The sequence below is a fragment of the Uloborus diversus genome, chromosome 9, assembly GCF_026930045.1.
Source record: "Uloborus diversus isolate 005 chromosome 9, Udiv.v.3.1, whole genome shotgun sequence".
Lineage (NCBI taxonomy): Eukaryota > Metazoa > Arthropoda > Arachnida > Araneae > Uloboridae > Uloborus > Uloborus diversus.
In genome coordinates, this window is record NC_072739.1 from 2,829,175 (window position 1) to 2,856,614 (window position 27,440).

The 27,440-nt window shown below is 33.4% G+C and overlaps 1 protein-coding gene across 1 annotated transcript in view; it reads right to left on the reverse strand.

Moving 5' to 3' along the window:
- The window catches only part of LOC129229229 (vesicular glutamate transporter 1-like), a 109,204-nt gene that overhangs the window by 74,476 nt on the left and 7,288 nt on the right, over nt 1-27,440 (reverse strand). Inside the window, 2 exon segments of the mRNA XM_054863490.1 lie at nt 2,751-2,872; nt 25,135-25,387. Of these exon segments, the coding sequence (XP_054719465.1) occupies nt 2,751-2,872; nt 25,135-25,387 (375 nt within the window).

Below are 27,440 nucleotides of genomic sequence, written 5' to 3' on the forward strand. Positions count from 1 at the left end.
CAGATATTTTCATTCTGTTAATTTAATAATTTATAATTTAAAACTGCGTTCAGTTGTCATTGTGATTTGAATTTGAGGTTGCCAAAATAAATGCACCTTAATTGGAAAAAAAATAATAAATATTTTGTGTTTCCTGGATTCTTTTCCGTTATTGTTATCAGTCGGTTATTGTTATCAAATTGTATTTGTCCCAAAGTGATCACATTAAGCGGCGCTTACTGTAGTTTTTTCTTGGGCAGTTTAAGAAACTGGAAAAACCAGAAGAAATTGAAAAATGTGAAGAAAATGGAAGAAACCAACAGAAAAAAAAGTTATTAATAGTGAATAAAATTTGACAACGTATATAAAGTACAAATACAAAATGAAAAAAGGTTAAAAAACCAGCAAACAGCTGTTTCGGCACTCTAAAATACAAATGCCATCATCAGTGCAAATAAAAACGAAGACAGGTTCAACCCGATTAAAACACAGTCGAGGCGAACATTGGAATCATTCCAATGTTCGCCTCGACTGTGTTTTAGTCGGGTTGAACCTGTCTTCGTTTTTATTTGCACTGATGATGGCATTTGTATTTTAGAGTGCCGAAACAGCTGTTTGCTGGTTTTTTAACCTTTTTTCATTTTGTATTTGTACTTTATATACGTTGTCAAATTTTATTCACTATGCAGTACAAAGTTTTCGACTACTTTTTATGTAAAGTTATTAATAGTTCAGACATATTAAATTAGCCTAAATATATACTTAGAATAGTTACCTTTACCGTAAAGTAAATGACGTCATTAATAATATAAATTTATTTTTGAGAAAATAAACAATTACTTTCTATAAAAAGCTTTAGGTTTGACAGGAATGTTTACAAGTAAAGCTATTAAAACTATGGGAATTAGCGTTGTAGAAATTTCGCAAGGCAAATATTTTCTAGTTTCTGCAAAGAAAAATACCAAATAATTGGTGTAAACATACATTATCATCAGTCATAGTTAAAACCAAAAATGTGTGTTCGGCAAATTATCCTAAATCTTCGGGAGTTACACTATTTAATACTTCCATAATAATATTTGGGGATTGTTAATTAGAACCTGTAAGAGATTTTAAAAAAATGATGTTTGAATTAAAGCTGATAGTTGTAGTAAAAAGTTGAATTATTACATTATCATGTGTTACTTATGTGTATAGGTTTAACTATATTTAGTTAAGGTTTTTTTTTAAAGAAGCATTGACTTTATGTTACCAAATTTCAGTTTATGTGGTAATTTCTTAACAAGTAAGTTTCTTTCATTTCGTAAACTTGGAAGGAACGTATTTCTCCCAGCTGTTTTTTTAAATGTTTTTTTTTCTGCTTTTAAAAAAGCAGAAATAACCGCTCTTTCTTCTAGATAATTGGAAAAGCTTCAATTGCAATCCTTTTAAAATTTTGAAATTTCCTGTGTTTTAATATGCAAGATTTATGGATTCTATATTTAAATACTTAAGTATTTCTCAAAATTTATAGTTTAAATAATTCCTTTAATACTCTCTTTAAATCATCTGATCAATAACTTTTACATTTCTTAGTATTAGTTATGTTAAGAATGATAAATATTAAGCAAAATGTCGATCGGTTTGGCTAATGCTGTTGAATTTTTTCTAGCCAAGTGTGATGAAAAATAGCCAAAGTGGCTAACATGAGCCAAACCTGGCAACCCCGCTTTGCACTCGTTTTACCGAAAAAACTAACAAGCCCCCTTAATCTACGTTTGACGAGCTCAACCGGTAGCGACCGGTTAATCGTCACGTGACAGCTAGTGACGTCAGCTAATGCTAAAGCATTGGAGGTGACGTCATTATTTTAACCGGTGAGTACCGGTCGCTCATCAAACGCAACCTTAGATTCATTTGCTTCACACAGCCTCAGTTTACCATGAAAAATAATTTTAGCAATAAAGAACAGCAATGTTCTATGTGAAGCTAAAAAGTTCAATATAATACTTAAAAATTCCGCACAAACATATTTTTCACACTTCCTGCAGCCAATAATTTTATCTTAAATGTCGGTAAAATAGGGACGAACGTTTAACTTCATAATGATAACACAATTTTTTTAAGACAATAGAGCATCATTTACATTTATCGAATGAAATACTACTTCATTAAAAATGAATAACTTCCAAGTATATAATAACGCTACTCAAGCCATTTACTTTTTGAAAATTATTTGGTAGAATTGACTCTCATGAAATGAAGCTTCTGAACCGGTGATTCCTTTTACACACATGAAAGGTCATCTTTACTAATAATAAAGCTGAAAGTCTCTCTGTCCGGAGGATGTCTGGATGTCTGGATATCTGTAGGATGTCTGTGACGCGCATAGCGCCTAAACCGTTCGGCCGATTTTCATGAAATTTGGCACAAAGTTAGTATGTAGCATGGGGTAGTGCACCTCGAAGCGATTTTTCGAAAATTCGAAGTGGTTCATTTTCTATTCCAATTAAAAAAATATATATATCATAAGATGGACGAGCAAATTACGAAATTATCATAACGTGGAACCGTAACATGGGCACAAGCCAATTGGCGAGATACGAAATTATCATAACGTGGAACCGTAAGATGGGTAAAAGCCAAATGGCGAGAAAATTCACCATACATTATTTGTAAATATACAGGCGAACCAAAAGACCTTTTGATTTTTCTATTACGGGCAAAGCCGTGCGGGTATCACTAGTTTAAAATAAAATTATAAATCAAGAAATGGATTTGGCGAACTTTACCTGTTGGCTGGATACTTGGCTGCTAAAAATCCACCAGGAATCTGCGTTATTAGGTAGCCCCAAAAGAAGGAAGAATCGATGATGCCAATAGTTTCAGGAGTCCAATCAAACTCCGGTACAGGCTGTAGGAAATATTTTAGAGAATTAGAACCCCTTCAACCAACAAAATAGTTATAAAACTTATAATAGTAATTTAGTAATTATCATCATTGACAGAGTCCGACAAAAACTAAAATCTTAGGCGCCAGGAATAGGAGACTTTAGGGAGGTAATTATAGGAGGATTTAGAATAACATTTCTTATGAAAGATTCTTGTTCTAAAATTGCTAGTATTTTATAGTCGCCCGGGTAATCTGGGGCACGGGCTTTGTCCCCTGCTTATAGTCATATTAGAGCCGCTATATAGACAGGCCGCCATAAAATTTTAGCCATTAAGTATAGACATTTTGGATCGGATTTTGCATTAATGCACTGTCAGGGTTACTACAGCAAAGTTTCGGATTTCGCCAAATTTGCGCAAAATAATATTTTATTTAATAAACAATTCACGTGTCGCTAATAATTGCTCACAGTGAACAATCACCAAACGCGATTACTCGCCAGAAAAGACAACCAATCAAACACGCGCTCCGATCCAAAAAGGCTGATCTTAAGCAGATGCGCCGGCTCGTATATATAGGGGCCTTAAGTCATATAAATAATAGCAGATGATGTAGTAACCCGCGTGTTTCAACAATGAAACTCGCGCCACGGCATGATAATTTGATAATGTGTTCTGGAACTGTTTAACATGCAGGGAAAGGCTTTATTGTGACAAGGCTGAACTCTATCCGGTCACTCAACTGTTTTACTGGTGAGACTGTGTCATTTCAGGGGAAGGTAGAAACGAAAAAGCGGTCAACAATGAACGCTATCTACTGGAGTTTAGGGTTCATAAACTGGGTTAGGGTTAAAATTTCAACCATCAAAATATCACCAAACAGGCAATGGCTTCGTTCAAATGCGGAAGAAGAGAAGCAATTTTCACCCGTCATACTTTCACGGGCTATCTACTTTATCTTTACTCTTCTTTACTAATAATAAAGCAGAAAATCTCTCTGTCCGGAGGATGTCTGTAGGATGTCCGTAGGATATCTGTGACGCGCATAGCGCCTAAACCGTTCGGCCGATTTTCATGAAATTTGGCACAAAGTTAGTATGTAGCATGGGGGTGTGCACCTCGAAGCGATTTTTCGAAAATTCGATGTGGTTCTTTTTCTATTCCAATTTTAAGAAAAAAAAAACTATCATAAATTACGAAATTATCATAACGTGGACCCGTAACATGGGCACAAGCCAATTGGCGAGATACGAAATTATCATAACGTGGAACCGTAAGATGGGTAAAAGCCAAATGGCGAGAAAATTCACCATACATTATTTGTAAATATACAGGCGAACCAAAAGACCTTTTGATTTTTCTATTACGGGCAAAGCCGTGCGGGTATCACTAGTTACTAATAATAAAGCTGAAAGTATCTCTGTCTGTCAGGATCTCTGTGACTCGCCGCATAGCGCCTAGACCGTTCGGCCCATAGACTAATAATAAGAATAGACCGAGCTATGGCAACCCTTTTGCTGCTCATAAACCAAACCATGTGACTGGTGGATATCCTAGCAACAGCGGGCGCTGATCGTAGCAGACGATCAACGCTCGCGAGAAATAAAATAAATAGAATTGATGGAACACGGAAGAATGATCTTTTATGGTGTCCGATATGTAAATTTGTTATTCTAAGTTGTAAGTATTTTGTTAATATAGTGAGTTTTTCGTTTAGATAGTACTATGCATTTTCTTTATTCAATTTCAATAACTCTCTAAGCAATTAAAGATGCAAGCGCCCAAAGAGAATCGGCAAACGGTAAGATTTTTACCTACAATTTCAATTTAAGATACCGATTAGTACATTTGTGCGTTAACGCAAAACGTTTACGCCATTACGTTCACGCCAACGCAGCAGCTCCAAATGAAATAAAAGTTACTGAAAACGTGATCAAAAATTTAATTACTAATGTCAAAATAATGCATAACTAAAAGAAAAACAGTTCAATCTCTGTACCAGGAAAAAATTTATAATGAAAACACATTACGTTTTAAAATACATGTCGAGTGCCAAACTATAGATAATGTTGCCATCTAGCAACCATGCTGCCAAAGTTTTCGCCAAGCCTCCCACTAGTCACATGATGTATCCATGAACCAATTTTTTCATCAGCAAGCCTGGGAAAGCTCGGTCTACTCTTATTATTAGTCTATGGTTCGGTCGATTTTTGTGAAATTTGGCACAAAGTTAATTTGTAGCATGGGAGTGTGCACCTCGAAGCGATTTTTCGAAAATTCGATGTGGTTCTTTTTCTATTCCAATTTTAAGAACAAAATGATGGACGAGTAAATTACGAAATTATCATAACGTGGAACCGCAACATGGGTACAAGCCAATTGGCGAGAAAATTCACCATACATTATTTGTAAATATACAGGCGAACCAAAAGATCTTTTAATTTTTCTATTACGGGCAAAGCCGTGCGGGTACCAATAGTTATAAATATATTCATAATTTTAATGACTGTAATTAATAGTTTAGAAAGTAGAACGTTTAATTGGTTTCCCCAGATAACTTGAGCTACTAAACTACGCCATGTTTTCTACTTTGGTTTCGTGATCACCCGGCCTAGCAACAGTAACTTTATGCACCGAAAAATAAAATGGGTAAAGCAAATTAAAACTAATGTTTCATTAAGCTTTAAACGACCTAAAATCTTATCTGAAAATATTTAAGAAAACTATTAGTGGACATAAGCTTATTTATTTAAGTTATTTTATGTCAGCAGTGTTTCAAGGGGGGGGGGGGGAGGGGGACCTAGAGTCATGTTGGGCATTTGCCGTTACCTTTTCATCGAACATTGCGTACAAGTCTGGTTAGGATCTTACTGATTAATCCTTGCAGAAAAATGAGAATTAAAACCGAAAATAAAATTGAACAAATACAACAAGAAGAGCAGTTGAATTTTTTCCCTCAAAACAAAGAATTTTTATGAAAGGCAAAGTTTCCGGAGATATCTTCACACTTTTGAGACGAGAGAAAAAAAAATCATGAATGTTGAGATCAATTAATTTGACGTACTGCATACTTTTTCAATAACTTAAATGGCGTTATTTCCTTTGAAAAAGAAGCGCTTTTGACCAGGAAAAAAATTCATATACTAAATATTCAATACTACGGGATTGCAACTTGGTACTTGTTGGTACACCGCAAGTATGTATATATATATATATATATATATATATATATATATATATATATATATATATATATATATATATATATATATATATATATATATATATATATTTATTTATTTATACGGCATTTTATTCTCATGTTTAATTTGTGTAGTGAGACACATATTCCACCAATAAATTTGTTGTTATGGATTTTCAAAGTTGTGTAGGGTAGACCGACCAGTGAATGAACAGTTAAGCACAATTTCATTTTCGAAAAATCATAGTAATTTTAAATTCTATACTATACAGATCGTGATAGCTAAAACATTTTAATTGATCTATGTAAATATCTCTGAAAAATCGCGGGAACCTAAATGGTACCGCTTCCGACTTTTTTAGGTGTTTAAAGAAAAAATGGCACAACGACCCAGTGAATGAACACCTCGAACCAGTAAATGAACACAAATTGGTTCAGTGAATGAACATGATAAATTTTGATTCAAAAGGAAACTAAGTTTCTTTGAGATTTATCTATCTATCTATATAACTACCAATATCTATTTATCTATCTATTTATATAACTATTTATATCTATTTATCTATCTATCTATTTATGTAACTATCTATATCTGTCTATCTATCTATACCTATCTTTTTATGTCTCTATCCATCTATCAATATACCTTCTTATCTATTTTTCTATCTACACATCTATCGGTCTATCTCTATGTCTATTTACCTATTCATCAATGTACTTATCTATTTTTCTTTCTATCTATCTAATTATCTATCTATATATCTATCTACTTATCTACCTATCTATCTATATATATACTTATCTATCGATCTATCTATCTACTTATTTATCTACTTATCTATCTATCTATCTATCTACTTATTTATCTACTTATCTATCTATTTATCTATCTAATTATCTATCCATCTATATATCTATCTGATTATCTATCTATCTATATATCTATCTATCTATCTATTTACTTATCTATCTATATATATATATATATATATATATATATATATATATATATATATATATATATATATATATATATATATATATATATATATATATATATACTTATCTACTTATTTATATACTTATCTATATATCTACCAAACTATTATCCTAATCAATCTATTTATCTATCTATCTACTTAATTTATCTATCTATCTATCTATCTATCTATCTATCAATTTATCTATCTATTTATGTACTTATCTATCTATCTATATAATCTACTTATCTATCTACTTATCTATCCATCTATCTATCTATCTATCTATCTATCTACTTATCTACCTATCTATCTATATACTTATCTATCTATTTATCTATCTATCCATCAATCTATCTATCTATCAATTTATCTATCTATTTATCTACTTATCGATCCATCTATCCATCTATCTATTTACTTATCTACATATATCTACTTATCTGTCCACTTATCTACTTATCTATCTATGTATTTACTTATCTATCTATCTATCTATCTACTTATCTACCTATCTATCTATATACTTATCTATCGATCTGTCTATCAATTTATCTATCTACTTATCTATCTATCAATTTATCTATCTACTTATCTATCTATCAATTTATCTATTTATTTATCTATCTATTCATCTATGTATCTATCTATCTATCTATTTACTTATCTATATATATATATATATCTACTTATCTGTCCAATTATCGACTTATCTATCTATCTATCTACTTATCGATCCATTTATCTACTTATCTCTCTATATATCTACTTATCTATATACTTATCTATATATCTATCTACTTATCTATATATCTATCTGTCTATCTACCTAACTATTTATCTGTCTGTACATCTAAATATCTACCAATCTATTATCCTAATCAATCTATTTATCTATCTATCTACCTGCTTTTTTACCTGTTTATCTATCTACCTATCTATCTATCTCCATATCAGTATATCTACCTATCTATATCTATCCACCAATCTATATCTATGGGTCTATCTACCTGTCTATATATCTACCTACTATCTATCTCTATATCAGTCTCTCTACCTAGCTATCTATCTCTATATTAGTCTCTCTATCTACCTATCTATCTATTAACCACTACCTATCTATTTATCAATCAAAAAATCTATCGATCTATCTATCTATCTACCTATTCCATCTCAATATTTATCTACCTATATATCTATTTACCTGTTATTTTTTATATATCTATCTCTGTACCTTCCTCTATCTATTTATCTATCTATCTATATACAAACATTCATACATATCTACCTATCTATTCTCTCTCTTTGTATATATATTTATATTTCTTATCTTTCTATCTACCTGTTTGTCTATCAAGACAGATAAAGATATAGAAAGATAGATGTAGGTAGGTAGGTTAATATACAGATAGAGATATAGATAGATAAAAAATAAAACTCAGTAAAAAGTGCATTGTTTACAAAGACAAAAATAAAGAAATTATAAAATATATAATGAAATACATAAATAAATAAGCATATAAAACTATCTGCATTACAAAAAAGTACGAAAATGAAAATATCTCAAAGAAACTTCAAATCTATTTTGAAATCAAAAGAAATTTTGCCAGTGTTCATTCACTGGGTTTTCACAATTTTTCGTACCCAGTGACTGAACACCCCTCTATCTGAAAATCTACGCATTCTGCATTGACTGAAACAATTTAAATCCATAGCCTAAATATGTATACTTAATTTTTCTTTAGTAGAGTTAAAAAATAAAATTTATCGATAAAAATAATATGTATCAATATAATTGCTAGCCCGAAACCAGCCTTATTATTTTGAAAGAGAGAAAGAACGATTCACGGCAGTAAAAATTTCAAATTTTTTCCAGGAAAAAAATACGTATCCAAAGTAACCAATCAGGTGTCAGATAGCTTAGAATATCAATAACGAACGCTTTTGTGGTGAATTTATTCAGAAAAAAAATTTTGGAAGCTTATTTTTTTTAAAAAAATGACGCGCTGTTCATTCACTGGGTGATGTTCACTCACTCGTCGGTCTACCCTAGTTCCAAAAGGTAGACACTAATTTTCTTCAAAACGTGATTGCGAACGAATGAACATTACATTTGAATTTTTTTACAACAGCAAACCTCATGGTTGGGAGAACGGCTTCCCCCTTCCCCCGAATAAGAAGGTCGGCAAATATCCCAGCCATATCACACAATTCCAAAAAATATTCCGCCTGTTTTTCGTTACATATTTAGACAATTCTTACGCATCTGTGTTAAGTATGCGACCCAGACAGACAAAAAAAAATTATCTTCTATGTTTTCGCTACCCTCATGGTAAGAAAAGCAAACACATTTATCCTAAATGACCACTCATATGATGTATTTCATCGCTATGAATAGACTCCAAGAAAGAAAGGAAAGTAACGATTACACGTAAGCCTTTGTCTATTAGGAGATTAATTCTGTTTGTCCTTCTTCAGATAGCGAGTTTCGTACAAATAAGTGTTGAACGGATAAATAAGTATTTATCAGAACTGAAATACGTCCCTATCAAGTATCTATGTAAATTAATTGTTAATTATGAATCTGATATGTATTTCAAATTAAAGTAATGATATAAATGTGCAACATTAATTTGTTTGATTGATCGAATTGTAAGTATTACCCTTAAAAAGCAGTTATGAAAAATTAAGTTCCCTCTGCTTTTAGATTTATTATAGAGTATGCGGTTTGACTGTTGCCTTTTTTTAAAAAGAGTTTTTTTTCCAAAAGTTTTTTGCACGTATACAAACACTGAAAAGTCTGAAACCCATACTTTGACAAACCCCTATTTAGCAATTTTGCTGTTTGACACCTTTTCCCACATGAGATTGTACTAACTAGATGTAAAACGGTAGGGGAATGTAGGGAAAAGTGAAATAGTTAAGATAACTTACTTTTTTCAAACGAACAAAGAAATTTGCTCTGTAAATTACGGTACGCAAAGAAAGAACGATGTATTTTATAATATAATTTGCATTGAAACATTATTTTTCGTTTTTAGCAGAAAAGTGGTACCGTCAAAAAAAGGTGGAAATTTTTCACTTCTTTTTCTCATGGGGTACAATGAAAAATACTATTTTTCTCTAATGAAATATTTTCTATTAATTGTTTAAGATGTTTTTGATCAAATAAATAAGTAAATAAAAAATAATGAATAAATAAAGAGGAAATAAAACAATAAACGAATAAATAAAGAAAAAAATAAGTTAATACAAGAAAAAGAAAAAAAGCAGATGAATGAATAAAATTATGAATTAATAAGAAATTAAGTGAATGAATGAACAAATAAGGGAATTAAAAAATGAAGGATGGTAAATGAAATAATTAATCAATGAATATGTAAGCGATTTGATAAAGGTTTGAATGAGTAAATGAAACGAACTATTTCACTTTGCCCCATCCGCTTTGCCCCAAACGCACTTTACTAACTGCACAAAGCAATTAAAATAGAAATAAACTTAATAATAAACAAATAAATACTACAAGGAATATTAGTAGGCCACAATTATTATTTAAAATGTTAATAAAAAGAACTTTATAATTTAATGATGACAAAAAAAAATTTTTTTTGTCTTACACCAAAATATTACAATATGAGTATCAATCTTTGAAAATTGCTTGAATTATCATATTCTTTGATTTTTACGGGTAATTTTTTCTTGACTGAAATAGATTACAAGTGTTAATACATAGTTAAAATACTACTAGGTAGGTGACGCTGAAAGCAGTTAATATTTTACCATTTCACTTTGCCCCTCATTCCCCTACTTAAACGTGTTCGCTTAGCATTTGATTGCTATTTTTGTTTTTTGATTAAAAACTTATCAATTGCCTACATTAGCGGGCGAGACGTTCAGACATTCACAATTTCTTTTCAGGGCGTGTGCTTGCTTTTCAACACATTTTTTGATATCGGACCACTCGCCTGCAAGTCCTAACTTGTTTATATGGGACGACTACTGGTACCCTCATGACTTTGCCCGGAGTAGAAAATTAAAAGGTCATTTAGTTTGCCTGTATATTTACAAATAATGGATGTTGAATTTATCGTCAATTTGCTATATTCTTTTGCTCGCCCATGTTACGGATTCACTTTATGATAATTTAGTAATTTAGTCGTCCATGTTATGATAATTTGCTCGGTAAAATGTTCTTAAAATTGGAATAACAAAAGAACAAAATCGAATTTTCGAACAAACGCTTCGAGTGCTCACCCCTATGCTCAGAACTAATTCTATGCCAAATTTCATGAAAATCGGTCGAACGGCCTAGGCCCTATGCGCGTTACAGACATCCAGAGAGACAGATTTTCAGCTTTATTATTGGTAAAGAAAACATCAATAAATCTTCCGTCAGCGTTCGAAAAAAGGCCAGTTGGAAGAAAACCAAAGAAAGTGGTAAAACCATATCCGTCTTCCATTTATTGTTTCGACCCGGCCCAGCTGCGAGAGGAAGGGATTTTCGGAAGTTCTTTACTTGGCTAAAGTATAATCTCCTCTTTATGTTGGAAAAGTAAATTCTCCAGATGATCTGGAGGAGATTTTCCTGATGAGGTGAAAACAAGACGGAGGAGGAGGAGCGGTCGTGGAGCGTGAAGCACTGGCGCCGCAGGACATAAAACAAATATCACGTCCCACTGCTCGGAAAAGAAGAAAAATTCCGTCCTTACCAGGACTGAAGTTCTAAATAAACACCAAATAGGATTCGTCCTTTTCGTTTCTGAATGCTAATTAATAGCTATATCATTGATTGTTTACGATTCAAATTGAATCGTTTAAAAATTAATGGCTGTAATACTTGCACAATCAGATTTTGCGTGGTCAGATGCGACATATTTAAGCGTATGTTCGCACTTTATTCTGGGACTTTAAAACCTTGACTTTTAATTTCCTATGTTTAGTTAGTTATTATGTTTTGTTAGTTATTATGTAGTTTTTACTAATAATAAAGCTGAAAGCATGTATCTCTGTCTGGATATCTGTTATGCGCATCGCCTAGACCGTTCGGCCGATTTTCATGAAATTTGGCACACAATAAGTTCGTAGCATAGGAGTGAGCATCTCGAAGTGATTTTTCGAAAATTAAATTTTGTTCTTTTTCTATTCCAATTTTAAGAACATTTTACCGAGGAAATTATCATAACGTTGACGAGCAAGTTATCATAACGTGGACGAACAAACTACCTTAAAAAGGGCGAGCAAATTAACATAGCCAATTGGCGAGAAATTCATCATCCATTGCTGGTAAATTCTCCAGATGATCTGGAGGAGATTTTACTGATGAGGTGAAAACAAGACGGAGGAGGAGGAGCGGTCGTGGAGCGTGAAGCACTGGCGCCGCAGGACATAAAACAAATATCACGTCCCACTGCTCGGAAAAGAAGAAAAATTCCGTCCTTACCAGGACTGGAGTTCTAAATAAACACCAAATGGGAATCCGCCCCTTCGTTTCTGAATACTAATCAATAGCTATATCATTGATTGTTTCCTTTGACGATTCAAATCGACTCGTTGAAAGGGTCACAGTACCTTTCAAGCAATTTCTTTTACTTTATATAAATTTTATATTTCTTTGAAACCATAGCATGCATACTTATTTCGTAATCAATAATTTATTTTCAAAATTTAAAAATATTGCCTACTTTTTTTGAAAATTCAAAAAATTGAGGAAAATTTCAACTTTTTAAAATCCCTAAGGCTTTTTTATTTTTGCACTAATTTAAAAAAACGTTTTTTGCAAAATGATCACTATAATCATCTCTAAAAATCTGTGCATTCATTTGCTTTTGAGTTCATTTGAACATTTTCTGTGATTCATTATGTAAAAAATCAAAGTTTTTTTTTTATTTTTAAATTGGTTTTTAAAGGTTTAACATGCTCTAAACATTAGAGTAATTTATAAAATGCTTATCCAATGCACAGTTTTGTCAAATATGTCATTCCAATTGCAAAAAAGTATTACTTTAAAGCGGTATCTTTAATAGAAAAAAAAATCCTTAGGGATTCTAATGACATGAAAACACAAAAAAACCATCATCGAGAAAAGCAATTTGAAGTTTTTCTGATACATAAGAGCACATAGGAAACATGGCCTAAAACCACTCATAACTTTTTAAATATTTGAACTTAAGCATTGAAACTTTTCCCCTGTGTTCAGAATAGTTTTTTGTTTTGAAATAAGCAACAAAAATTTTTTTGATCGTTTCATCATTTTGAGGTACTGTTAAAAATTAATGACTGTAATCCATACACAATCAGATCTTGCGTGGTCAGATGTGTCATTTTTAATCATATGTTTGCACTTTATTCTGGGACTTTAAAACTTTAACTTTTAATTTCATATGTTTAGTTAGTTATTATGTAATTTTTACTGATAATAAAGCTGAAAGTCTGTATCTCTGTCTGGATGTCTGTTACGCGCATCGCCTAGACCGTTCGGCCGATTTTCATTAAATTTGTCACACAATAAGTTCGTAGCATGGGGGTGAGCACCTCGAAATGATTTTTCGAAAATTCGATTTTGTTCTTTTTCTATTCCAAGTTTAAGAACATTTTACCGAGGAAATTATCATAACGTAGACGAGCAAGTTATCATAACAACAAACTACTTTAAAAAGGACGAGCAAATTAACACAGCCAATTATCGAGAAATTCATCATCCATTATTTGTAAATATACAGGTGAACCAAATGACCTTTTCACTTTTATATTACGGGCAAGCCGTGCGGGTACCACTAGTACTGTATAAAGTATCTACTTTCTAAAAAAAAGTTGAATATGTTTTCAATTATGCTTTAAGAGCTTTCTTGATAAATCAAAATAGAGCCAAATTATTACTTTAAACCTACTCAAGTTTTCTGTGAATGTTCCAGATAGCCAGATACATGACTGGCTTTAAGCAGGGAGGTTTCTGAATTTTTCAGAAAGATTTCTGGATACTTTCTGGAAAGTTACTAAAATTTTAGGGGTAAATGTTCCTGTATTTTTGCAAGATATGTTACTGCCTCAAGTCGGGCATTATTTTCCAGGAACGTTTCTGAATTGTTTCACCGTTCTTCCTCATTGTGGACTAAGAAACTGACTAGAACCAGCTTAGTGGGGCCCAGAGCCTGTTGCTGATCGTCACATTTGTATTTGTATTTGCATTTCAGTATCCGAAAAAAAGATCATTTAACTTATACATCTAATAAATATATTAGGGTGGCCTCCCTTCCCCCGCCCCCCCAAAAAGTCGATGTTTCAAGTCGAACACTCTTTATATTTTTCCTTTTATGTCAATATGTTCGTGCTGATAAAACATTGCCTCAATAGCCTCACATGTACCACAAAAATATTTATCATAATTTTCGTCAAAATTTTGATTTTGTTTCCATTTATATTTCAAAAAATTACATATAAATTTAAATAAAATGTCAAGTTGAAAAATTATTAGCAAACCCATTTTTAGATCAACATTTGCAAATGAATAATAGAAAAATAGTATATTTGAGGCTGTAAGAAGCAAAGGGATGTAAGTGCACTGTAAAAACGATTCAGAAACGTTCCTGGAAAATAATAAGCAGCTGATGTGCCTAATTTCTTCCAGTAACAAATCTTGGAAAAACCAGGAGCGTTTTCCGCTAAAAGTCAATAACCTTTCTGAAATTAACCTTGAAACTTTCTGAAGAAGTGCGAAATCTCCCCTGTTAAAGCCAGTCATGTCTCTAGAACCTTCTAGAAAAATTAAGTAGGTATAGTGTAATTGATTAGAACCATAAAAATCAGAACGACCGCAGCTATGCGAGGAGGAATCAAGCCTATCGCCTGCCTTGCAAAGCTGTAGCTATCCATTGACGTTTCCGCTCTCATTGGGAGCTTAGTCAATCTGGACAGGCCGTAAGCAACCTTAGGCCGACACACTTTATAAACACGCTCATTCAATCTTTAAACTGGTTGCTAAAAATATTTTCCACAACTGTGAAAAGTCTGCACGCGTGCAACTTGTAGCGATTCAGGAAACTTTTTTGTGAAGATACTTGTTTTTACGGGGAAACAGGTGAAAACGTGTGAAATCCCGAGACGTTCCACGGAAATAACCAGTAACGTTTCGGAATTTTGTTACGGTGTGGACATTTTCAAATTTTGAGTAAAACGCGTATAAAGATTACGTTCTAGATAGACTTTCATTGTTTTTTTTTCTAAATCATGCTGTACAGCAGCTACTAGTACTATCTCTTGCCTTAAGATAGAGGAGGGGTTCACCTACCATCTGTACTGGTTATCTCCAAATTTTTAATCTCTACCTTGCATTACTACTTCATTTTTGAAACAAAAATTTTAACTGAAATTTGAAAAAATCCATATTTTTCGGTATCATGTGGGAGATTTTTATATCGTAGGCGAGCAAAAATTACTATATAACGCTAATTAAATACTTTGCTGTTGGTATTTTTCAGCTGGATATTTTTTTAAAAATTACGTTAAACATTAAAAAACATATAATTATGTAAAAAAATCAATTTTTTGAAAAAATTATACATTTAAGTCTCTTGCTAGACACCTATTTTTTTTTTAATTTAAATAAATGTTTTTGTGGCACACGTGGGGCTATGGGGGCAACACTTTATCAACATGAAATTTCGAACTGGCAAAAAAACGTTTTTTTCCGTCTTGGCCTAGTACACAGTGCTGATTCACACTTTCAGACGCAAGTCAGCACAGATTGCCGTTATACAAATTATGAAACTTTTTTTTCCTTTTGTCTCTACATAGTATAAACTGAAGTTTCCAATAAACGTCTGTTTGTTTAAATGCGCCAAACTCGTGAATACCAGGCCGATTTCTCTGAAATTTTCAGTTTGTTTCTTTAAGCCTGGAAAAAGTTTGCAAACCGGGTCTAAAAAATTTTGAATGGTAGTTATTTTTTAATTTTAATTTAAGACCTAATTTTCACAAATTCCGAAAATGGGAGTGAAAATTACCCGCATATATTGATATTATATATTGTTGGAATGGGCAAGTTTTTCTGCGTTCTATGCAATTCGTTCCAATTCTCTAAAACGTAACGCGGGAGTTATTCGCGTTTTCACCTCGAATTTTTTAAGGTTTCGCTAAATTTCTGGCACTACTTTCTTCATCAATAACAATTCAGCAAATTGTTCCACTGTTTTCCTTTTGACACCATTGGAAGGAGATAACTTTTTATTTTACCAAATATCTAACTTAACCGTGGGTCGAAGATCCTAAACTTTATCTCAATTAGAAAAAAAATTACGAGCGTTTTAACCTTGATACAGAAAATCTCTTTTCCATTCAAGTTATTAACGTTTTATTTTGTGTTGCCACGGTTACGTCTTTTAGCTTTTACATTTGTTTCTTCTTTCTCATTTCAGATTCTTAAAAGTATTTCCTCTTATAGCTATCCACAGCCCTGATATATTAAACGGAGAAATAATGCCTATTAGTTTAGGTCAATTTCATGCGCAACGAAATGATATTTTTGAAAAAAAAAAAAGCAAACAGAAGTTTAAGTGATTAGAGTGAAATGCTTGGAGTTCAGTTAAAACGTGCACATTTTAATTCGCGAAACAGATTTTTTGTCCTTTTATTTCGCAGTGGGAAGGGACATTTACATTTGCTCAAAGAGCTTCTTTTTAAACTTAATAGCACGAGCACAGCCGTGCGGGTACAGCTAGTTTTGACATAAAAGGAAAAATATAAGCGGGTGTGCAACTTGAAATGCCGACTTTCATTTGTTTGGGACACCCTTATTCCTCTATTTTCCTTTATGCATTTGGTACATTGAAAACAAAAAAAAAAAGAAATAAAAATACTGATTGCAACTTTCATCATCAAATGTCCAACAATCAACAAATACCCTCCAAATTGTCCGCTCTCGCCATTGGGAATCATCAGTTATCACTGATGGCTATTTTCGTTTTTGCAAGTCCTCCCTCCCCACCCAGCCTTTAAATCTCCCCATCTCCTAATCCGCTTTATCCGTAATGCACTTTAGATTATCGAGTATTCGAAGAAGTAAATGCATTACGGGAATAAAAGGGGAGGAATGCCCCCGGGACGGGGAGGGGGAGGATGAGCAGATTCAACAGCCAGAGAGTGATCTGTTGTCTGGAGCCGGTAAAAGCCTCCAAATGGGATGGTCTGTGTCGCTGGAAAGGACCTTTTGCCCCCTGTTCGAAGTATATGCACACCATTAACGATCCGTTCGTAATGGCAGCGATCACAAGATGCGAAATAGATGGAGGAGAGGTCGTCGGTTTATTGATTTTAGTGTGACATTAAACACACTGAAGACGTTTACTTATATGGTTAGACTAAATTCCGACAAAAAGTTTATTTGCATTGGAAAACTAGTGTGGATAAAGCGCAAATTCTCAAGAAAGCTTTTTCGTGAGATTTTGTGCTTTATCTACTTTAATTTTTCACTTGAGTTTTAAAAAGCTTTAGTTTTTTTTTCACCACTTTGGCATGTTCCACGTTATAATAATTCCCCTTATAATGAGATTTGTATACGCAAACCTGGCAAGTTTTCAAAAAATCTAAGGAACAAAGTCAGTAGAGAAGCTCCATTAAAGTATAAAAATTTCGCCAGATAAATTAGAAAACTTCAGCTTTTGTAGATGCATTTAGAGAACAAAGAAACGATTTAATTCGTTGCAGAGAAGCTTTCCTAAAATCCTTACTAATATCATAAATGCGAAAGTGACTTTGTTTATATATTTGTTTATATAAACGTTTTAAGAGAGAACCAATGCTGTTAAAACGGGTTTTATTACATTTAAAAAGGAGTTTACATATTAAAATCCTTATAATTTTTTTTAAAATCTGAGGGAAGCCGGGTACAACAGCTAGTTATTCACATTTTAGCACAATGCTTATTCGATAACTTTTCATTTCATTGGTAAATGTTGTCGCACCAAAAAAATAGAATGAAAGCTTTTTTTATAAGCAATGTCAGACATTGGTTTGTTAATAGATTACATTTTCAGTTCGGCAATTACGGTTTTTCAGGCTAAACGGGACAAAAATAATCGCACAATATGAATTCTGCAACAAATTTATTTTTTCCAACCGAATTGAGTTTGAAATCATGTAAGTTTCATATTGAGCTTGCAAAAAATCTCGTAGTTACGAAATTGATGAAGATCATCACTGTCACGTGACTACCGTCAAGATCAAGTGACACCAAACAGGCCGTCAGAAACGAGCTTTAGTTAGACATGCATGGACAGACAAACATATACAGTCAGAATTTAAAAGTAGATCATAGCTTAACATTCTTCTAAGACAACATATCTGACTGAACTTTATTCAGCTCTTATTTATCAGTTGTAATTAAAACTTTCCTTTCCTTAACTTCTTGTCCGTTTATAGGGGAGGGTGGCCCAAAGCGAGTAGGCCTTCGTATTCCCCCCCCCCTCCGCATGATGTGTAAGGGGCGATGCATACATATGTCGTGTTTACATGAACACCCCTGAGTTTTTATTAGTCCCAGCAAAGCAGCAGTGAAGCAACATGACGCGACCAGGCTTAAATAAAACAATGATGCATTTCCAAAAAAACTTAAATATTTGCAACTTGTGATTAGCCGAAGACCAGCTTATATATATTTTTGATTATAAATAATATAACGTTATTCCGACGCCATCCACCTACAAACTACGATAGTCACTTCGTTTGTTTCTTTTTTAAATTTAAGGTTATAATTACTGAAAAAAAAAAGTACCTTTGGGCAAAGCGGGTCGGGCAAAACGGGTATACGATTTAATCTTATATTTATTTATAATTTCTTAACTCGTGTGCTGACTTTGATTTTCTAATTCAATAGGATAAGTATAACTTTAAAAGGTTATTTTTTAGGATGGCAATTAATAAGTTAATAAATTTAATCAGTTATTTCTTTATGCTTTATAAACAAATGTGTTGACATTAAATTGGGTAAGTATGACTGTTTTACATTTTTTTAACATAATGGCAGGTAGCTAGTCAACTATTTTAATCATTTATAACTTCATTTTTGATTGGCGAATGTACCAAACCACAATTAGTGAAGCTTACCCGCTTTGGGCTCGCTGGTAGGGGCAAAGCGGACTTTTCAAATGTTTGTAAAAAATGATAATAAATAAACATCAGGTTTGAAATAATACAAAAATCACTTTTTATTTTGAAGTTCAAGAGAACCGTGCTAGGAAATAAAACCGAAATTGTTGTGATAAAAATCCAAAAACTACAATTTTCGAGCGTTCTTCAAAACCTACCCACATTGGGCCACCCTACCCTATTTATAAAAAAAATAAACAACAGAAATAGTGAGAGAAATTTAAAGTAATCTCTCTTGGAATGAGAAAATACTTAATTACGTCACCAGTTTAATACTCTTCCATTCATTGCTAGCAAATAATTATTTTTTCGCTTTCTTGCTTGCAGACTAAGGCTAACAGTGAGTGACTAAAATAGAAGCCATTTAGATTGCACCTTTCCAACACTTAAGGTTTGAATCGAGCTCTTTTAATTAGATTGAGAATTCAGAATAGGGAAATAGAGTTTTTTGCTTTTAACTAGTGGTTTAAAGTGAAACTTTAATTAAGTTCAGAATATAATGAAATCCGAAGAAATGTATTGAGTTTTGATATTTGTGGAGAAAAATGGACCGTATACTCTTATTTAGTGCAGTTGTGTTTTAGTGCAGGTCTTTGCAATTTCTCATAATAATAATGCAATTAAAAATTCTACATTTGGTTACATGGTTACAATATATATATATATATATATATATATATATATATAGAGAGAGAGAGAGAGAGAAACACTATCATATATTGTATTTATAATATGGACAAGTCAACCAAAATGAACTTCACTACTCAGTTCAATAGGCGCCATAGGCAGTTCTATGATACTGGTAGACAACAAATAATTTGATAGCAATTTATAATTTTATATATATATATATATATATATATATATATATATATATATATATATATATATATATATATATATATATATATATATATATATATATATATAGAGAGAGAGAGAGAGAGAGAGAGAGAGAGAGAGAGAGAGATACACAGTGGCTGCCGGTTAATTGAATCAACCGCTTTATTTAATCAGCTGCTTTATGGAATTAGAACTGCTTCGAACAAACGTGATTCATGTAAGCGGCAATCACTGTATATATGCTCCTATTGCCACCCGGTTATCACCATTCCAAATCCTTATGAGAGTTTATAATTAGTTTCATATATTCCTCATCGTTGTACACGCAATACTTTTGGCTATATAAGGTTTTGAAAATGAATGAATTTAGTATCAATCCTCTACAATGTAGCTTAGTATAACTTACATTCTAGGTAACAAAAAATTACTTTCGGGACAGAAAAAAATTTGCAAAACAAGTGTACGGGGAAGAAAAAGCATTTCAAAACGCTTTACAACTGATGACTTGACTTGAAACAAGAAATTTTTTGAATGTCTGTATTATTTATATGATGTCTGCAATGTTTCAAAAACCCCAAATCCAAAAATCAATGCTTCCTGAAAATCATTTAGCCTAGAAATTAATTTGTTAACTTCATTAACAGAACTAATATTACAACTAGAATTTTGCACTTTTGTATTTTTCAATGACTAAAAAGCTTGTACCACGGACAAACCAAAAATAGAGCAAGTGTAATAAAAGCATTAGAGTTAATGGAACGCAAAAATAGCAAATTATTGCATGCAAGTGTTTGGTGTTAGAAAATTAAATGCTTTTCCATTGCAAGAAACCTGTGCTGATGAATAAAAGACCGTCCAAAAATGTTTCTTGTCAAAATAGCACTTTCTCCAACCAGTTCCTTTTATTTGCAGTACAAGCTAAATAATGAGCTAAGCTTTGTTGTCATTTTAAAGGGCTTTTAATATTTTCTCTCTGTCCTGATGACAGTTTGGTTCGACGGACAACCTTTTAAATCATTACCAAAAACACAAATGAATTATATTAATATTACGGTTAGTTATCTTTACTAATAATGAAGCTGAAAGTCTGTCTGTCTGTCTGGGTATCTGGATCTCTGTCTGGATATCTGGATCCCTGTGACGCGCATAGTGCCTAGACCGTTTGGCCGATTTTCATAAAATTTGGCACAAAGTTAGTTTGAAGCATGGGAGTGTGCACCTCGAAAAGAGTTTTCGAACGTTCGACTTTGTTCTTTTTCTATTCCAATTTTAAGAACATTTTCCCGAGCAAAATTATCATAAGATGGTCGAGTAAATTACCAAGTTATCATAACGTGGAACCGTAACATGGGCAAGCCAATTGGCGAGAAATTCACCATACATTAGTTGTAAATAAACAGGCCAACCAGAAGACCTTTTAATTTTCTACTACGGGCAAAGCTGTGCGGGTACCACTAGTGAATCAATAAAGTTAACAAACTAATTTCAAAGCTAAACTTAAGCAGGCATAGAATCATGGAATTTGAAACTTTTTAAAGTTTGCTTTCGAGGCATTTCTTTGATACCAGTCATCACTTATTTTTTATTTTCACCGCATGGGGGGGGGGATAGAAAACAGATCTTCAATGTTTAAACTTTAGATTCTTTCCTTCATTTCGGATGAATTGAGACTTGCAAAATGTTGTGCATTGTATTCAAGACTACAAAGTCCGAGAGTAACTGGATGTGAAAAATTTCACTTTATGACTTTTTTAGCGAATGAAATCATGTTTCTTTTTACCCCACAGTGTTTCCTTTTATCCCAGAGACTAAGGGCTAAGTGCAAACATCCTATTTATTTCTCCTTGAGGTTTATGTAGGTAGATAATCGCACTATACACAAACAGCTTAGCAGCTTGAGAAGTTCTACACCAACAAAATCCAATCTGTGGCTCGTAGGTCACACGCTGCACGATCCTCCAAATGTAGCGCAAAATATTTCAAAAAGAAAAGCCGCACAAAATTTGTAATTGCACGTAAATGTATGTAAAACACACACAACAAAGTAATTTATATCAAAATTTAATCTTCCAAAAATAGGAAGAATGAAAAACTTAGCTATTTCCTTTTACCCCAGATTACAGTATTTATGGGGTGGATGTAAACGCCTCAATTGCATGTTGAAAATCGCTGGGAAGATAAAATTCATAACTAAATGTTTTTTGTAACCTTCCCCATAACAAGTAAAACTGAAAGTAACTATATTACCCTGAGAATCTCTTCTACATGTCCTTTAGTCTCTACTCACCAAGACTTTAGTTTCCAAAACTACCCCAGCTGACCATAAGTGTGAAATAGAGTTTGTTTCTATTTATTCCATGCTAGTTTTTATCCCAACTGACAATAAGTGTAGTAGATGGGTTTGTTTTCATTTATTCCATGTCTTTTTTTACCCCACTTGACCACAAGAGTGTTAATATAATTTGTTTCCATTTATTCCACATTCCCCCCCCCCCCCCACTTGACCACAAGTGTTCCAATAGAGTTTGTTTCTATTGATCCTATGCTCGTTTATACCACAACTGACTATAAGTGTGGTAGCAGAGTTTGTTTCCGTTTATCCCATATTTTCTTTTACCGTACCTGAACATCAGTATGGTAATAGAGTTTGTTTCCATTTATCGCATGTTTTCTTTTACCCCATCTGACCTTTAGGGCGGTTCAAAAAAACTTTTTTTCAGCTAGAGTCCAATACACCCCCTATTTTTTTTTACACTTACTAATAGTATTATGCTGCAAAAGTTTTAGCTTCTTACTCAAATTTTAAGAGGGTGCTCAATGACCCCACAATTTAACATTAGCCATAGCATAGAAAATGCCAAATTGAGAAATATTTCATTTCCATAGCTTTTTTTTTTTGTTTGTAAATAATTGTTTTATTGCAATGTACATGCATATTTCTAGTGTATATTATAATATGTAGCATTGTTTTTTCAGTTTAAAGTATTTTTTTAACCTCCCTCCCCATACTATTGAAGTTTGGGGGAGGGGGATTGAGCACCCTCTTTCAGTTGAAATAGGAAGCTAAAATTCATCCAGTATTATTGCTATCAACAAGTCTAAAATATTGAGGATATCCCGGTATCTAGGAGAGAGTTTTTCTACGTGTATTTTTGAACCACCCTACTGATTCTACTGTTTCACACACTGTAAAAACGATTGAGAAACGTTCCTGGAAAATAATGGGCACCCAAGGTACCCAAGTTCTGCCCAGTAACATATCTTGCAAAATCCAGGAACGATTTCCGCTAAGATTCAGCAACCTTTCCAAAATTATCCTGGAAAATTCAGAAATCTTCCCGCTTAAAGCCAGTCATGTTTCTGGAACTGTAAAGTACACTTTTGTAGTTATAATATAATTGCTTGGGACCTTCCTGATTCATCACGGAAGTTCCAAAAGCGGTATTGCAAACACGACCTAAAGCTAAACTGCAAGCAAGTATCAAGAGCTTTCATCGCCTACAATTTTTGCAAGCTTACGTAGTCCATGGACTTAGTCGCGCCCTTTGGGAGCTTAATCAGTCTGGACGGGCCTAAGGCTCCTATATAAGAGGAGCTGACTTATCCGACATTTTGGTTCCATATTTGTCGTGCGAAAACAATAGTATTTGTACAAAAGCCTCATTGCAGAAAACTGGTGCTCAAGCTTCAGATGTGTTGCCTGATTGATGTTTGATTATTTTATTCTGTAGATGAAGACGATTTAATTGATACAAATTAAAAACAAATAAGGTGTGAAAATAAGGTTTATTACAGTAAACATTTCCCGATACATTTTTGTTGAATTTGTGAGCTAAGGTATCTTTCTAGATTCACCATAAGTGACATTTTACTCAACTTATCACTAATTGTTTTACGACGTAGCAACCAGCGAATGTTATAACGTATTTATAAATACTAGACACGAGGTTGGATCCAATTTTGTCTTGGAACCAAAATGTCGGATAAGTCAGCCTGTCCTTTTCGAGGGGCTCTAGTCGCGCCCTTTAGGAGCTTAATCAGTCTGGACGGGCCGTAATCGAACTGAAGCCGACACACTTTATAAATACGCTCAGTCAATCTTTAAACTGGAAGCTAAAAATATTCTTCACAATAGTGAAAAGTCTGCATTCGTGCAACTGGTAGCAATTCAGGAAACTTTTTGACAATGATGCTCAATGGCGCACACAGGAATTTTGCAAGGGGAGGGTCCATAGTTAAAAGCCCCATTTTCATATCATACCCCAATATGCCGTCAAACATATTGACTTGATTTTATTGATTCTTGAGAACAAAAACAGTAAAAAATAAATTATTGAGTAAATAAGTAGCACTAATTAATAAAAAAAATATTAATAACAGATACTTAAATTACCAGAAAGCAAACGAATTTATGCAATGTATTTACTTTTATCATTGTTCATAAATGAAAACAGATGCCCAAATTCAAATATAAGAAGCATCAAGTCTGAAGAACATGAAAAATCTCATTTTAACCTGTAATTACAAAACTAAAAACATTATTATTACTCTCTTTTCATTTACAGTCACCCATAGTCTGCCTCTATAGGTTTACAAAACATCGTAGAATAAAATTTAGTTTTCCAGTTCATTTTTCGATTTTATTTATAACTTCCTCAGTGTGTGATGGTGACATTGCTTGAATTCAGCAGTACAAAAACACATTAAACGTTCAATATACATAGTACTATTTAAGTACGTTTTTAGTCTTTTCAAAGTCGAGAAAGATCTCTCGCTTGTGCAATTCGTTACAAGAAATGTACACATTTTCTAAAAAATCTTTTAACAAGAGGATTTTTTTCCCTATTATTAGAACTGAAATTCTTGCTTTCTTTGTTTGGAAATATTTTGTGTATAAAGCACGTAGAATCATAATCAGTTGAAATAAGAAAAATGCAAGAGCTATGGGAGGGGTCCTGACCCCCTGGACCCCTCCCTTGTGTGCGCCACTGATGATGCTCTATTTTTCCATAAAATGGATAAAAACCATTAAAATCTCGAAAAGTTACATGAAAATACTCAGTAACGTTTCGGAATTTTTTTACAGTGCATTTTCCCCCAAGGAAGAAAAAAAAGTCTCACGCTGTCCGTGCTGTTGGAGACCATGGCAACGACGGCGATCCCGAGGTTGCATCGGATGCCGAAGCTGATGATGAAGCCTATGGAGCTGAGCATGGCGATGGTGTATCGTTTCGTCATGTTGCGGCAGCAAGGACAGTTGGGCTCGAAGTAGTGGGCCAGGGAGGTGCTCTGCTTGTGCTTGGGGAGATCGCCGCCGTAGTACTCCTCGTCCAGCTCGTCCTGCTTCACGAACCCCTTCTCGTCTTCCTGCTTCCTCAGTTTGCTGAAAATAACAATAGAAGAAACTTCATAAGTCCGGTGAAATCATAAATTAAACCAGAGGTCTCCAACCTTTTTTTACTCAAGGGCCACATTGAAAATTTTTGGAGGCAAAGCGGGCCAACAATCTAACAAATTCAGTCATAGATGATGTAGTTACTTTTGGTCCAATGAGGGGAAAAGAACAGGTAAGCGACTGTCCTCCAGAAATTTTCTGAAAATGAAGTCCCAAAAGTGCAATTTTAAACTGTCTTTAGTGACTTCAGCGAGGAAAGTGAAAGTTTAGACTTTCATCTAAGGAGAGTCAGTTACCCCTTCCAGTCCCCCTCCTGTTACGATCGTGTTTCCGTAGTGGTTTTTGGGATTTTCTTGGCTTAGTTTCCTTCTATAATGCTCAAAAAGAAATATATTTTCAAATAAAGAAATATGTTTTCAGTTTGTAAGCTGTCCCACGGACCGGGAAAAATCTGCTTGCGGGTCATAGGTTGGAGAGCCCTGAATTAAACTACATGAAAACCTAATAAAAAGAAACACCGATTAGAAAAGTAAGTACGGAGTAACGGATTAAATAATTGTTTGATATCAAAGTAACGGAGTCAGTTTCAACTCAGTTGGAAAATAGGAGAATTGGGGTCTTTCGCGCGTGTGTTGCAGTTGTTGTCTACATCACTTGCATCACATGACAGCAAGTCCATGAACTCGTAATTGTAGAGAAATGAAAGAAGTAATTCACAACCTGAAACTAGGCAGGGATTATGGACTCATTAGAAGTCAGAAATGTGTGAAGGGTTAGCCTGAAACTTTGGGCAGGGAGAAAAGATCCTGCCTCAAATTTCTTTTCCAGTGGGTGCCACTCTTAAACCTGCTCGAAAGTGCAGTACCCGCGTTTTCTGCAACCTAATTTTACTAAAGCGGCATATGGTTTCTTGCCTTTATACCAGCTGCGGCAGGAGAGGCTCTCCAGTCGGAGGATGCAGATGTCTTCAATAAAATGGTAGTTAATGGGAATGAAAAGGATCTGCAGCCCGTGCTGATTCTAAATTGCCCCCCCCCTTTTTTTTTGCCAGTTGGTCAGCAATTTCGTTACCCTACACTCTAACGTGGGAGGTACTCATTGGAAAAATAACTTTGTTGTAGAAACAGATACTATTAAATGTTTTCAATAGTCTTGTCTGTGACAGACACCGTGTTTCCACTGTAGGCAAGAGGCTGGATGAAACTTTTACTGTCACTCATAGTCCATCCATCGATATTCAATTCAAAACACTCAGAGTTGTCGTTCACGAACCACATAGAAGAACAAGAGCTGTGTGCTACCATTTTGGAAAAAAGTGTAACAATTAGTCAACTTGCATTATTTATAGTCGTTGAAAACCTAACCTGAAAGCGTCGTAATGCTGTGATTAGGATCTTCATAATGCTGCCAAGTTAGGTGAGCTCCAACTATAGTTCACTTTAAATTCATAAGTCTGTTTTATGCAATTAATATAGAGATAAAATGAAAAGTGAGAAAAATGATTTTTGCTGAATAATGAATAAAATGTAAAAGTAAAAAAAAGCACATCTTAATGCAAAAATCGTCAAGAAAAGGTTGCATGTGGAAATTGAAGGTGAAGAAAAGAAAATGAAAGATAAAAAAAAGAAAGGTTATACAACTTTTTCTTGTTATCTTGTTATAACTTTTCTAATATAATCATAAAAACATCATTATTTTTCGTTATGTTTTTTATAAATTGCACCTTTATTCCTTTCTTTTTTCATTTTTTTTTCAGTTTCGGACTAAATGTTTCCATTGAATTAAATGGGGCTCAGTTTTTCCTCACCCATTGTCTGGTTTAGTCTAACCTCCCCATGCAGTAACAGTGAAATTTACAAAGACGGACAAAACAAAATGTATAATAAAATAACTATGTGCAACATCAACACTTCCAAGCCCAGAATCATGCCCCTCAAATGTATACGGAAGCACGCTTAATAATTTGCATCCTAGATATATCTCTAAATGTCTTTTAATTTTACTTCAAATTTTAAAGTTAGTGCTTGCTTAC